The sequence below is a fragment of the Taeniopygia guttata genome, chromosome 1 (genome assembly GCF_048771995.1).
Source record: "Taeniopygia guttata chromosome 1, bTaeGut7.mat, whole genome shotgun sequence".
Lineage (NCBI taxonomy): Eukaryota > Metazoa > Chordata > Aves > Passeriformes > Estrildidae > Taeniopygia > Taeniopygia guttata.
The window spans coordinates 100,921,015-100,936,598 of record NC_133024.1 but is presented as its reverse complement, the minus strand read 5'-3'; the positions used below and the strand labels follow the sequence as shown (position 1 = coordinate 100,936,598).

General features: G+C 35.3%; 1 protein-coding gene across 3 annotated transcripts in view; it reads left to right on the top strand.

The window, feature by feature from the left end:
- RPS6KA3 (ribosomal protein S6 kinase A3) overlaps positions 1–15,584 on the top strand; it is a 73,976-nt gene that overhangs the window by 15,094 nt on the left and 43,298 nt on the right. Inside the window, exon 1 of one of the 3 annotated variants that reach the window (XM_030281949.4) lies at positions 6,293–6,428. The exons of the other annotated variants lie outside the window; for them this stretch is intronic. Coding sequence (XP_030137809.2) covers positions 6,390–6,428 — 39 coding nt within the window. The 5' untranslated portion in view covers positions 6,293–6,389. Of the gene's footprint in view, positions 1–6,292; positions 6,429–15,584 lie in introns of those variants that run through there. 3 annotated transcript variants of the gene reach the window in all.

Sequence of the window (15,584 nt, the reverse complement as noted above, 5' to 3'; positions counted from 1 at the left end):
CAAATGAGGTAAGAAGATGAAATCCTTTGGTAGGTGTATAGAGCGTGCAAGTTCAGGACAGAAAGTTGCCATACTTCTGTGGAGATAGAAGGTGAAAGCTTGAAATCTACATACTTTTGCTGTCTGAAGTGGTTGGCTAGAATGCTAATAATGGAAATGAGTAAGGAAGTTTAAGATAAATATTAAAACTTAACACAGTTCTATGTACATAGGAACTCTCTCTAGTATTCTGTGTATCATAAGATAGATTGTTTCATTACATCTGTGTTCTTTTGGTCAAAAGTAAAGGTAATTACTGGAAAGCCTGAGTTACATGGCTGTGATTCAAATTTGATGGTTGTTTTAGGAAAATCAGGAGCTATAAAGATACCCATTTCTCAGGAATCCACGATGCTGTATGGTTCAAAGTCTCGCTTCTTTTGAAAGGGCACTCGTTCAGTACTCTGGTTTTATTGCAACAAGTGTGCTGATTATATCTGACTTTATAGCTTGTTACCAACATTTTTTATCTGTATCTCATAAATGACCTGGGACCAGCAGGAAATAAACGTAAGAACAGCTGGCTGAGGCTTAACCGGATGTGAAAACTTATGTGAACATTACTGAAAGGGGAAGCTATTTAAAGCCTTTTGTTTGCTACCTTTCTCACTCTTTTGCTGTCTGCCATTGCTTTTTGTACCTCTGTGGCCATAGCGATTGAGTAAATTAACTGAGCAAATTAATTGTTTTGAGCTGTTGCAATCATGCTGAATGCTTTATTGCTAGTTAAAGCTAATCAGAAGCTGCAGCTAGTCTAACAGGTGGCTTCCCATTTTATGTGTATGTGAAGAGCATATCATATTTGTGCTGTGTTCTTTGTTATCTGGATTCTATGCAACTGATTAAACACTTAGCTACTAGCTTAAGCCTAATTATTAAACATATGAAAAATATTAGGTTCCAAGAATTTGTGAAAAGTTTTCTTTTCACTAGAAGTGAAGTTTTCATTTGTAAGTTGCAGGAAAATTTCTCTTCGGTAACCTGCAAGAACTAAAGGGTTTTTTTTCCCAGTACAGGCAGAAGTGGAACCTGTTCAGGCTCAAACCTGGGATGAACCTGTCTTCAATGCAGGTGGCGGGGTCATATTACTACCCTTGACTTCTTGCTTTGGCCCTACTTTTAAACAAGCAGAATTAAAGCATACATAGAATTAAAACTAAATCAAAACAATCATATTGAAATATGCTGATTGGGGTGATAAAAAATTAAATCTCAGTAGCTGTCATGCTCTTACTAAAAATATATAAATAAGGTAATAATGACTAGTCAGTGGGTAGTCAAAAGGTAGGGTAAGAAATCCAAAAATAATTCAGTAGTTTAAAAGGTCTTTTTCGTTTGTTTTTCTGGTAGAATTTAAATAACACATCTGTTTGCAGTCAGGAGAGATGAAAATTAAGACCATTGTCTTCCTAGTCAGTGTTTGTTATTGAAAGAGTTTATAAGAAAAGCGTGATCTTAAAAATGGCTTCAGCGTACATTGGAAAAATAATTTGAAGCATGTGGACAGTACAATCTCTTTGAAGTATTGCATTTGATTGGTCGGTGCTGAGATTCTGTATTTTACATGCATATATACCATACAATGTACACTAAATCTATAAAGCACTGGAGTGGGGTGGTCAAGAAAAGTAGAGGGAGCTCATTCACCAGTGACAGCCATGGGCAAAGCAGCCTCCATCACTCAAGCAGCAGATTACTAAATCTAGAGTAATCTGGGGTGATCTCATTTGTTGTGTCTTCATCTGTGAAAATAATGTAGGATGAGATCGTTATTCAGGAAAAAAAGTATAACAAAACTGAATGATTTTTACATTTTAAAACTTTTCAGAGAGGCTTTAGCAGATTTTTAGTTTTACCTCAATTTCTAATAATCTGTACTAGCGAGAGCTCAATGTTTCAGAAACTTTTGCTTGTCCTTCAGCAAGTTGAGGCACTGTTTCAGAACTGCTCTAAACTTCTGTTGGATATTCCTTCTCAGGTGGTCAGTAACAGTGTCCATGTTTAAGAACAGTCATGTTTGTTAACATGACAATGAAGGCATTTCTGATTTTGATATGCTTGTTTTGCTTTTGTTGATACAACCTTCACTTTTCAATTTTTTGTGTGCATGTATATGAAATTTTTGATTAAAATTCTTGGCTCTGTGGTAGAGATTTTAAGAATTAGCTATAATTTCTTAAACATTAGGGAAATGTTTGGATTCACCAGTGTTCGTAATCAGTTTTGGATTTCTCATTATTTACAGATTGATACTTAATTTTAGTTGAAACAGCTACTTATGTAGCTACTTGTAGCTTGGTTTTCAAATACTAAACTTGTACTTGAAAGTATTCTGTGAATCTTACATTACTTTTAGTGTATTCTACGAAATATACTTAGATATATGCACTCACGTATTTAATTTTATTTTCCCATCAAATAACTTGGTTCTTGAACAAATAAGAGGTTTTTTTTGGCAAACAATTCATATCTGTAAAAATTAACTTCAGTCATTTTCTTCTCAGTGACCAGACTGTGCTTTGTAAAAGGCTGAATACTTTTTTTTTTGTCTAATGTGATGAAATTAGAAATTCATTATCTTCCAAAGCACTCTACTATGCTGAAACTTGGATGAATTTTGTTAGCAACTTTGTGACATGGTGCATTTTACCTCTCTGAGGATGAACTTGCAGGAATTCATATAAGAATTTATAGCATCCTTGTAAACAGTGCAGACCATTTGGTCTGAGATGTTAACTCTTAAATATCAAACTAATATATAAGGAAGGCAAGCCCTGGAATACTTTTTTTTCCCCTAAGATGTCATCAGGTGTTGAGGAAAGATTACAGCAAAACTTTCATTAATGTGTTCTACTGGATTTTCTAAGTGACTTCTTTTGCATTTGGTGTCTTAGTTGCAGGGTACATTCTGGATCTTGGTCAGAAAATTTGAATAATTTGAGAGTGTAGGCAATGTTCAAAGTCAAGCTGCTTACTTGTTACATGGAGAGAAAACAGATGGTAGCCCTGCAAAGCCTGTAAACTGACAGATGGAAGCTGCCACACCCCCTGTTTAATAGAATATTGCTGCTTTGGCTATACAAATGTATTTATTATGAAGAAAAGTATATTATTCAGCTTCTGAAAACTCAAAAAATTGGCTCTCTGTTCCTCAGCTGTTGACCTTTGTCAAACAAGGGCTTTTCATTCCATATGTGTACTGCTTCTTTGTTTTTTGCAAATAAATTGAAAACAATCCATACAACAGAGCCTTGCTTTTCTAGCGCTGTATAGACTTTATTTGCATTGTTACACTTCTCAGACTGAGGGTATATAAGATTGTCAGTTTATCTGAAGGACTCAACTTATATTGAATGTTTCAGCATTCAATAAAACTCAGGGATTCCCAAATGTTCTGTATTGCTTTGAGAGTTCCTCATCATTTTTTACTTTTCCTGTTCTCTGTAGTGTCTGTGAGCTCTGTTTTCTAGAAAGTCTAGGCAGCATTTCTTGTCATTTTTGTCAACTCAGATCATCCAATTTAAACAATGAGGAGGGGATAATGGGAGATGAACTCACTTTATATTTCTGTACTGGAGGAGAAGGAAATGCATTGTGCAAGTGGAGTTCTGCGATTGACAGGACTGTGACTGACAGGCATACCACATTCCCTTTGTTTTGGAGACAGCTGTATCTCCTGATAAACAAGTATAATATAAATCCTTATCAAAATTTTAAGTTAGGGAAGCTACTTGCTGGAGCAATTTGTTCTTTTTATCAGAGACTTCCTGTTGGGGACTGCTGCCCTCTAACCTGTCTCCTTCATATATGAAGGAATATTTAAAAGGGCAAGCTTTCTTCTGAGAGGTGCTCAAAGCGAGTTGTATAGCTTATATCTTAATTTTTCTGGTTGGCTGCTGGTGCTCTTTGGGAACCATGCAGATTGTGTTCTCCCAGAACACAAGAAATTTCTTCCACCTGCCAGACTCACGCCAGTTATAGGAGAGCTATTGTTGTGAAGTAACCCCACTGACCCCTGAGCACAGTGCTTTGTACTTCTCTGGGAGGTCACATAAAAGGTTTGGGAGAGCAGTAGTCAGTAATTGTACGAATGTTTCAGTTGAAATGCCTTATTCCTGTCACCCTTAGCAGATACAGCTATCTGCAGTAAAATTCACTCATACCATTACAGCCACAAGATAAGAAAATTATTATTTACCCACAGTATCTTTTCGTCTGTAAGGAATATTGTAATTAGAGCTGCTCTTACCATTTACTCTCCATTTTTGCCTTTAGCCCTTTTTGGTACAACAGGGTTTAATTTAGTGACTTGAAGATTCCTGGTCACTCTGCTTTTAGTGTAATTGTATCTATTCTTGACAAGGTAAAGACAGAGAGCTTGAATGGTCTCCCATTTATTTATTTAAATTTCTTCTAAGTTTTCCAAGTGCAAATAACTATATTGCTGTTAAACTAGAAAGTTAAATTCTTGTGGTATTTCAGTTTTGAAGGAGGAAGTAGCTGCATGTTTGAACCAATTGAAGAGAGGAAAGCTTCAAATAATTTTATGCTGTTTATGAAATACTTGAAATCCTTATGTTGCAGTAAGCTTATTGTGTTTGAGAAGCTTTGTTCATCTTGAAACTAATACTTAATAATTCTTCATGCTGTCTTACTACTGCTGTACGAAAGACTGTTTCTTCCAAAAAGGCTGTGCCACACTGGACTGTAAAAAGCACATTGGCAATGAGGACTTCTGAGCCTTCAGTTGAATCACAAAGTCCTCCTTTGTGTAGTAGTAGCTCCTGAAGGCCTGTGTTTATTATAATAATAATTGTGTATATTCGGTACACAGATTTTGAAAGATGTTCCCTGCAGATGTGACACAAATAAAGACCCAGAGGAGTACAAAAGAATACTAAAATGGCACAATTTTGCATCTGGGATATGGCTAAAGTCGGGTCTTTATTTCACCTCTCAATTTTGACAAGAGGATCTTGGCTCATGCTGAGGAGATGTGTAATCCCAGTTTAAAGGAAAAGCCAGAAACTGATAGTGTAGGGAGCCAGGATGTGGGATAGAGATAGCAATGTGTTCTGTCACTTAAATTACTGGCTTTGTCTTCTGAAGAGGAATTAAAATATAACAAAAAATGAAGTAATCCAGATATTTGTTAGAGCCCAATCAAGGGAAGCTGTCTGCAGGGTGGGTTTGTTTTCATGTCTTGTGCAAGCAGGACTACAGTATTTTGCTGTATGTTTCCTTTCATACATAGTCTCATAGTCTCTAAACGGAATCACCTGGATATGTTTATAGCTGAATCCTTGTATATGCCTTTGACTAAAGCTTTTTACTTGCCTTTGTTTGTTTATTACTTGAAAAACAGACTTATTCCACTAAAGGAGCATGTACTTTGTAATTCATTGTTTTAACAAGTATCAAAAAAGCTAAAGATAGTGTCAATATTCGGGAAAATAGCTCCTGAAAATAGTCTAGAGAGATCAAATTAAAAATGTCTTCTCTTACTCTTTGCAGTAAATAGATTGAATTCTAATTCCTAAAACATTTGAAGTGTTTGGGACTTTTTAAACATTGAAAGAAAGCTTAGGGATCTTTTTTACTTCAAGAAGTTCACTTTCTACAGAGTAATACAATACTGGTGCATAAGTCAGACATTTGAGCTGGGCAATCCAATTTAAATATTTCTCCAGTTTGCTTTGGCCTAGAATATCTGTGGAGCATTTTCTATGTGCAGGATTTCAAGGGACTAGGCACAGGGTCATTTTGGTCCTCTAATTAACTCTAGTAAATAAAAACAATCTTTAGGCATTCTCTGCCTTGAAGGTCATAAAACAGTGATATGTGAGATCTTAAAACATTTTGTAAAGTTAAATTAATAAAAATACATTTATCACATATAGACTAAAAATACTTGCTATTGTGCTTAATCAGTGAAATGTTACGTAGTAGTGTGATTTCTGAAATAGATGCTGGTCTCTTTTGTTCTTTTCTGGGAACCAGGAATCAGTAACATCTGCAACAGCATGTTGCTATCAGGCAATCTGCTTAAGTTTCCTGTGCTGATCTCTGTAAGTATCAGCAATATGAGTACCACTGCTGCCCAATCTTTCTTTATCACAGTTCTATGTGTGTGTGTATTAAATCAATGTCTTTTTTTAATATATTTTTTTTCTTTTTGACCTTTTTTTCCCCCCTTCTCTCTCCCCACCCCCCAGCTGTGTGTGACTTGCCTGACAGGAAATTTTCTAATTGCCGGAACAGCTGGTCACAGCAAAAACGCCAGGGTTGGTCTTCCCTGCTAGACTTATGATCGCTCAGTCAGAAAATCCAAACATCATGGTTTCGTAGTCATGTTTAAATTTCTGGCTCTGCGTATTCGCTCTGTTCGGGTGAGCTTAGTTTCTTATTTAAGAGAATAAGGGGGAAAGTTTTACTTTTATTTAACTTCTAATTTCAGAGCAGTTTTAGTTTTTCGTTGCTTAGGGATCAGTGTTGTTTGGATACAAAGTGTTTTGTATTTCCTTTAAGAAAAGTCTGTGGTATGTTCATATCTTGTAGAAGTTTCTAAGGTACCTGCTGATAAAATCTAGCCTTATTAGGAAATTGTTACCTGTATGTAAATAATGTAAAACATATATTTTAGGGGGAGGTGGGGGGTGTTAATTATGAGCTTAGCTGTATGTTTTTTCACTGAGAGTCAAGTTTTATTAAAAACCTTTGTATTTTTCTTACTTAGTGGTTACTTTAATAGTTACATCTTCATATAGTGCTTTAAACTGTAAGATATGGCTGGCTCTGTGTGGTGATAGCTAAAATAACTCAAGCATATTAATAGCTTAAATTTATTTCTGAAGGAGAGTAGTGATGCTTGCATAAGAGTGTTAGGGTTATTTTGACTTTTAAATAATAATTTAGTCATAGCAGATGTTTAATTTGTGTAATTTGTCTCGTTGGGCATATATTTAAGCATTAAAAAGTTTTGTTTAAGTTTAGAAAAATTACTAGTGGAATATTGTATTGTCCCAAGCACTGTTTCAGAACTATTTAATATTACATGTAAACATGCAGACAGAACATTCTGTCGCTGGAAGTCAAATCAATTTTCATGTTTATCCTTCTGTAGGTCTGCAAATACTTTTCAGTGAGGGGGTAAAAAGCCCAAAACCCCATGACCTTCTTATGTAATGACTTGAAATCTTAAGTGAAGGTCTATTAGCTTGTAAAAGTGGTAGACACCTACTAGCCCATGTAGTGGTTTAAACAATTTGCGTTAGTTTTTGCAATGAATGTTAAAAAATGAAATTGAATTTTCTTGCCACAAGTGAAACACCAGAACAAGACATGCATGTAAAACAATACAGCATAGCTGGCATTATAATCAAGGGGATTTTTAATGTAAACCTTATAAACTAAATACTTATCAACTCATAGTCCTGAATTATAGGTCTTTTCCACAGGCAACATGAATGGTATTCCTCAGAAATTTTGTCAAATAATGACATTGTTTTATTTTACAGGAGCCTTGTTAAGTTGTCTTCAACATTCTGTTGATTTTAAAATGCTAGCTATTGCAGACCAAACTCAGTTTTCAACCCATATAGATTTCAGTATATGTTCAGGAAATTATGATAATAAAACATAGGGTTCATAGAGCTCATAGATTAGTGCTGAGTATGCTCAGGGATTATTTTTCCTTCTAAATAGTTTGGAGCTTTTTTACTTTATTTAGGTTTTTAATTGCAATTCTCTGAAATGTTAGTGCTTATAAAGTAGGAAAACACTTATATCAGAGTTACTGGGAAATGAAAGTTCCACCCAATGAGTATTTTTTTCCAATGCTGACGAGTACATTTCAGTTCATGAGATAATTCTGTGCTGTTTGATTAAAAGAGAACTACATTGCAAAACTGCCTTTGGTGACATTGAGCTTTTAAAATGCTTTCAGGAATTCCTCAGCTTACCTGCCAAACAACCTAATGCTGGGAGTTCCTTTGGGAAGGAAGGGATAGTGTCCTACTTATGTTCTGTCCTTTTGTGTTTTCATTCTAAAGAAAGAAAGCATTTTCAGAATTACACTCCCAGCCTGGTGAACTATATTTATCCATAAGGCCTTACCTGTCCTCTGGCTTGTTTCTCTGGGACAGGATTCATTATTCAAACTCCTATCTGGCTTCATCTGTACAACCAAAAGACTGGGAGGAGTTCTGCTTAGTAACCAGGTCTGCAGTCTTCATTCTGTGAGTTGGCTACATGGACAAATGCAGACATAGGCATCCTTCTAGATCTCAAAACTGTTTCAGAAAAAGACAGAAATTAAGAGTAGAAAGAGAGTAAGGAATAAATACACAAATACATTTTTACTTTATTATCTATACAAATTGTTTTCCTCTGAGAGACTTAAAAATTTAAGAATTAAAAAAGAAAAAAAAAGCACCAAGCCCAGACCCTGAAACTAAACATTTACAAATAAGATTTCCTAAAAGAAAACTTTTTTTTTTCTATCAGGTAAAACAATAAATACTGTCTGCAGCAAGTGTTATGATGTTAGTTGAAATTCTAAAGTTTTTCCATCTTCCAAAAAGAAGCAAAGACATAAATTGTGAAAGCCTGTGTATCTGACTTCAGATGTCCACATGTAGAACTTCTGCTCTACTCTTGCTTTTCTTTGGTAGTAGTGTAAGACAGACAATAAACAGAGAATATCCTTAGATCAGCTTGACTTAATTTTATGCATGGTACTGCTTTGCTTTTTGTCCTATTGGAAAAATTGCTGCTTCAGAAGCAGAATTTTTAATCAGCTTTTTAGAAGAATTGTTTGTGTATGAGGAGATAAGTAGTGGTTAGTAATATTAAGTGGTTCAAATTGAATATTAGTCACAGTTTTAAGAAATGGATTTTAGTCCATGATTTACCTTACTAATACTGCTTACCAAAGTAATGGGAGATTGTGGAGTACTTGTTGCACTGTGAGGTTTATTTTTAAGGTAGTTTTGAATTTGAAGGTAGGAGAATAAAAAGTATAGAATGTATGAAAGTGTATAAAATGTGTCTAAAATACTTTAAAACACCTAGACTGGTGCATTCTTCACAATTTTAACTCCCATTTTTTACCTTAATGAATATTTCTGTAAGCTGTAATAAGAGAGGTAAAAGTAATTTGTTTTCAGTGTGCTGCTCTTTATTGCTTCAAAAAGTATAACTCAAAAGGAGAGTTTTATTTCTGCAGCTAATGCTAAAAATTCATCCTATGTTCATAACAAGTTGGGAAAGAAAAAATGCATCTAGGACACTTCCTGACTCAAGGGAGGGGAGGAAAAGGAAATTCTGTATATGAGCTGGGGAACTGTGCCAACATTGAGTCATCCTTTTAAAATCACTTGATATCCGATAAGCTTAGTGTCCTTACAGGACATAACTGCTTTATGTAACTTCAGTACCAAGGTTTAATATCATAGTCAATACTTCAGAAATAGTTTATTTGATTATGGGGATCAACATTATGATGCTTGTGACAGACAAATATTTTGCCAAACACAGCCATGTCCAGCAGAGCTCTTAGCAGTACAGTGAAGGCTAACAAAGTAGTAAAAGGCAACCTATACCCATTGTTGGAGCAGTGGGAAGTAAATTGCTGTGGAATCCAATTTTCTGTTTTCAGTGTTATCTTTGGTTGTACTGAATGTATATGTGCTTCAGGAAAGTGCATTTGTCTAAAGGAAGCAAAACATTAATGAAAAGAGATTGAGAGGGGTGAAAACAAAGCTGCTACTTCAATAATGAAAATGGAAAAATCTATGTTGTTACATAATCAATGAAAAGTGAAAAATGATAAAAAGCAGTATCTTTGGTGCTGCACATTTGGATTTGGGTTTTTTTTGAAAATTGTATGGTCAACAGCATACCCTGATTTTAGGACTGATACACTGATTTAGGTCTTACCTTGAAAATGGCTGATGTTTGAGGGTAGTTCACCAATATGGCCAATATGGTTTTGACTTAATTGTTATGATCAAAGCTATCAAAAAGGATTTTTTTTTTCATATTTTGATTCCTAACAATAGAAGTTGAAGTTCCAGAACTGTGATCTTTCCTGATGGTGATTCTGGCTGTTTCTCACATGTAAATTGTCCCCATATAAAATAGATACAAAAAATACTGTAGTATGTGGATTTAAACAAAACATATTCATTAAATAGTTCACTAAAGAGTTTCTGATGGGATCTCACCAATATTTTTTAATGTATTAATAGGGTCTGTTTAAAATAAGTATTTAAGTCACGATATTGGCACAGTTAAGTGCTAAACAGTGTATTAAGAAAAAAATCTTGCATAGTTTGGGGGAGTGACTTGGCTTTGTCAGGCAGTGACTCTTGGAAGGACTCTCAGGACCAACTAAACACAGCCCCGTGGCTGGTCCCTCAGCAGCTGTGGTCACTGCAGGTCGAGGCGGGCAGATTGTGACTGGAAGCCTGAGGGTTACTGCTCTATGCTCAGCATAAATCAGCGGTGCAGAGGCTTCCACAATAACATGAACAATCAAGTAGTAAAGATAAAAAATTCGGGGAAGACTTTACAAGAACACAAGCTAGAAAATCACTTTACAGTGAAAAATCTGAAAAAGTCCATAAGGAGCAAATTAAGTTCTAACTAAGACTTATGTCTGTAAGTAACTGTATGTCCAAGATGGTTCTGTTTTGTAACTTCTTCACTCTGTTAAGACAGTACACAATTAACAGGTAAAGGTGAAACCTGTGTAATGCTGGAACCAGGATTTTCAGTATTTACATTATTTTCTCCAGCAATTGCTTAAGATGGCTTAGCTATTATAAAGGTTTTAATTATTTATTGATATTAAAATTTGTTAATCTTCTTATCTGATGTTTACCTTAAGTCAAAGCCTTAACCTCATTTTTACAGATTTTGGTCAGCATGTTAACAATGTTTGATGTCTGGGAAGAACTTTTATGATTACTGGACCCATCCAAGGATTTTTTGCATGTGTCAGATTTCCCTCCCACTGGGTTTTTGTGAACTTGAGTATGTATAGCACATCTGTCCTAGTGATGTGTGCTTGTTATTGGAAAATGGCAATTTATTTAAAAGTCCTGCTGATAGTCAATTATTTTCTCATGTCTAAAAGCAAAGATATGACAGGGGTTTCTTTCTGTCCAGATATCGTGTTGTAAAATTCAGAGGTTTTATTTAAAATGAGTGTGAGGTTAATGGTTTGTCCTTGTTCCTTTCTTATGTCCTCTATTTCATAACTTCTATCTCTGTTAGATGCAGAAGGGATTGGTATGTGGCCTTTTACTTTTTTCCACGATGAAACCTTTTATTCTGATGCATAGAATCAGGTTTGGTGTTGTATTTCTTGCTATATTTTGTATAGCCAACAAGTGTGCAGAGGGGAAGCTTTTTGACCAGCATTTAGTCATCTGCCAGCTGAAATTTACTGCACTTCTGAGGAGATTTTCACCTTCATCTGGGCAATGCTCATTTCGTGGGAAAGTGAACATGCAGCCAGCCTTGTTTTGCACTCAGTTCTTCTGCGTCCCTTTTTGTAATAGCGTGCGGATGTTGTGTGTTATCTTCAGTATCCCCTTCCTGATGCAAAGGAGTCAGGATAGGATAGTTATTCATCACATGTCTCACACAATAATGACTTCAGAGATTTTCTAAATCAACCTTTTATAAAGAGAAGTTTCTCAGAAATCTGTTCCTGAATTTGTTCCAGGTGGAACTTGGGTATGGTGAAGGAGTCATTTATTTTGTTCAGCCTTTAGCTGCTGTTACTCCTTTTTTTGTCATCAGAGAAGAACATCCATTTTCCACAATAATGGGCCTCAGAATAATCCAAAAAGTAATGCTAATCCTTTTGAAGTGTTTTGACATGTTAAGAATAAATATAATGTTCTTTCAAAAAGCCTTCATCTATAGGTACTTGTGGCATGTACTGCACATACCTATCTTTATTCTTCATATGATGAAAAAAATTAAACCTGACGGGTTTTTTGTTGTTCTTTGTGTAGTTAGAGATATTTTTTTTATTTGATTTTTTTTTTAATCCCACACTTATATAATCAAATAAAATCTTTCTGGACCCTTCCAACCCCCAATCTTGTTGTGCATGCCTGTCTTTGTTAGGAATCTTAGTTTCTGGGTACCTTGCTTTCGGTCAGCTTTCTATTTAGTTTAATTTCACTGAAGCGGGCAGCAGAGACTAGGCAGTCAGTCTTTCTCTTCAGGATGGGTCCAGTTTACTTTTCGAGTCATGTGCTATTGACTTTAGTGTTTGAATGTCTTAATCTGTCAATGTTTCCCTGTACTTTTTTTTCCTTACCTTTCCAATTCTATGTCACTTCATGACTTTACACCCCTTAAATGTCATCAGTGTGTAGGAGCAATATAAATACACCAGCCCACTATTATTGTTGCAGTAAAACTTTACATTTTTTAGGTAGCTGCTGCTTTTTTCCTTTGGAGTATTATATGCATATCATAACTTTAATTTATACTTTCAGTATATTGAAAAGTGTATACTCAAGTCTTAGTCACTCATCATGAAGCTGATGAACTAATTAATCTTTTAATAACTGTTACCTAAACTATGCTGTCATTAAGATTTAAGTGTTTAAAATATTTCTACTCATACTTCTGTAATTTTGAGTATCTAGAAAAGGAGAAATCTGTCTTCCAGAAATACCTTTCCTAAGTATGCGTTCCATAGCAGTTTATTCTTTGATGTTCTGTTTAAGTTAATTCACATCTAGTTCTTACATGTCTTTAAGAGTAAATTCTGGCTGAATTTCCTATTTCTGTGACGGTATTTTGAAATTTCTTTGCCAAGCACTTGTCATCATGTGTGTTCACACTTGGCTTACGCATTTTTTTCAGGAAACCGAGACTGAGAATTTTAGGTGCAGTGAGTCTCCTATGGTGTTTGGGTGTGCTAATATTCCTTATTCTGAATGGCTTTCCTCTTCCTGCTACAAGAAAGAGCACATATCTGATCCTGTGCTGCCTAAGTAGATGATTCGGAGTATTTCCTTGTAGATTATTTTGCCAGTACTGCAGCATACATTTATATATGTTTTTAAATTATTTTAATCTTTAGTTGATTATTTCTGTTCTTTTTACATAAAATTTGTAGACTAAGAATGCTTCCATGTTTTGAATGTTTACTATTTAAACACTAATGAGCGTCGCAGTAGTATAGTGGATTTTACTGGTAGTTCTCCTAAATGCCAGTTCAGAGCCCAGTTTAGCAGTCCTAGACCAGCTTTTCAGCTGTCCCTAGAACTTACTGCTCAGAAAAAGGTCTGCAGATAACATACAGCATGTTCTGCACTGATGAGCTTATGCCATCCAGCTCTACATGGGTCACTTCTTTACACAGAGCAGTTTTCAGGTCTCCTATTGAAAATTCAGAATTCTGAAGGGTATATTGCAGAGGAGTCTATGTATAGATAAACTCATGTTTTTCTCTTGCTTTTCTGGGCCTTTTCATTACTACTGAGAAATATGTATCTGGTAAGACTCTGTTTCTACTTCCTTTAGGGTGTGAAGTCTGGTTTTGTTTTAATACATTATCTAATAGTTGTTCCTGTAATAAGATCTCAAACAAATACAAATATTGTATGTTGGAACAGAGTTAATTTACTTCTGAATTTAAAAGTGAAGGTAAAGGAAATTCAATTACTAGAAGCAAGATGAGTGTTTAATGTTCATTAAGTACCTAAAATAGTGGGGTTTTTTTTCCCAGCAACATGATTAGGCTATTATTTTTATAGCCTGATAATAATTAAATAATTTTTCACTGCTTCCCTAGAAGGTGTCTGTCCTTTTTTTTACTAGCAAGCATGTTTCCTATTCCAATTTGCAGCTGATTACTTAAGATAAAAATGAGTTGCCCTTGGTGTTGCAGAATCCCCTTTTTTCTTCTATAAAGTTTTTAATTCAGATTTTATTTGTCTGTGCCATACAGTCCATTTGGTGTTCTTTCCTATATGTATGTGTGTGTTCTTGTGCACAGACAGTTATTGTGAAGTATGTTACTATACTCTTATTTATACGGAGATACTGCCTGGAATAGTTCTGACTTGCAGATCACTACAGGAAATTATTTTGGAATATGGTATTTTAAACTGATACCTAAACTTGTTTGTCACTCACTTCCTTTCTAGGCCAGTGTTGATTTAACACTATTACATTGTTAAGTAAACTCAGTAGTGTTACCTTCTATTTGTTTCCTTGTATTCCATATTTAGTTTCACTGTAGTGGAAGCCAGTAACAACCACTTCAAAGTTGACTCATATGGTTGTTTTGGGGGTTTTTTAATGGATTTCTGAGGTAGTGTAACTTTTTAGTGTGAAGAAGGCCTTGAGAGAACTGTGTGCCAAGAAGAGTAAGTCATGTCTTGAGACTTCTATTTAGACCCTGCTGCAGTATAACGCTTGAGAAAAGGGAGCTTTCCAAGCTTATAAATAACAGAAATAAAACGTAGGCACTAGGGTATAGTTGTAACTGGAAGGAAGACCCAACCATTGCAACTGGTGAGTTGACTGTCTGTAGTTGTGTTATCAAGGAAATTTACCGAGGAATGGGAGAAAGGAGCAGAGGACCCAAGTATTCCAGCATCTCATTTATTTTCAATTCATCACATGGGACAAATGGTTTTGCAAAGTACTAAGAAATGATCAAACAATTCAGTACCAGATGAAATGGCTGGCTTCTCTTCCAGTTTCATCTCTTCCATTATGCAAGATGACATCTATCATCTGATGTAATTAGTACAGTTGGTTGAGAATAGAGATCTCTTTCTACAGTGTATAAACTTGTATTTTAATTCAGGTAGATAGTGAGATTTGATTATCTCTGCATATAAATTGTGTTTCTGTAAAAGGCTTAGCATTTGTATTTTTAACTGCATTTGCAGAACACTGTTTAGGTTAAAGTAACAAACATTCAGCAGTTAAGTCAGAAAAGGAAACTGAAAATTTGTAGGCAACCACTCATCATAAATCTTGCTCCCAAATGAGAGTTACTGACAAATTAAAGTTGGATATCATTAGGGTTCCTTTTAGTTTTAAACCACAGTTCTATTAGGTCTGCCTTTTATGGACTGAAGAGTAACGGAGCCCTGAGAAAAGTCTGGGAATATTCTCTTGGTATCAGGAATGTGAAGTGGTGGTTTGGGGTTTGTGTTGTTTTTTAGAGGATGCTCAAAATAACCACTGGAAAGTTGGTTGCATAATAATTGCATAGCATTCAAAAATAATAATTTTTGTTTGTGTATAGAGAGCAAGATAATATATTTTCTTTTCTTGTTCTTGTTGAGTTTTGTAGTGCTTTTTAAAGCAATATAGAATCAGAAAAGGGTTTGGTTTGGACCATGAAGGTCACCTAATTCTAACCCATGTGCCCTGGGCAGGGACACCTTCCGTTACATCAGGTTGCTCAAGGCCTTATCCAGCTTGGCTTTCAACACTGCAAGGGTTGGGGCATCTACAACCTCCCTGGGTAACCTGTTCCAGTATCTCACCAT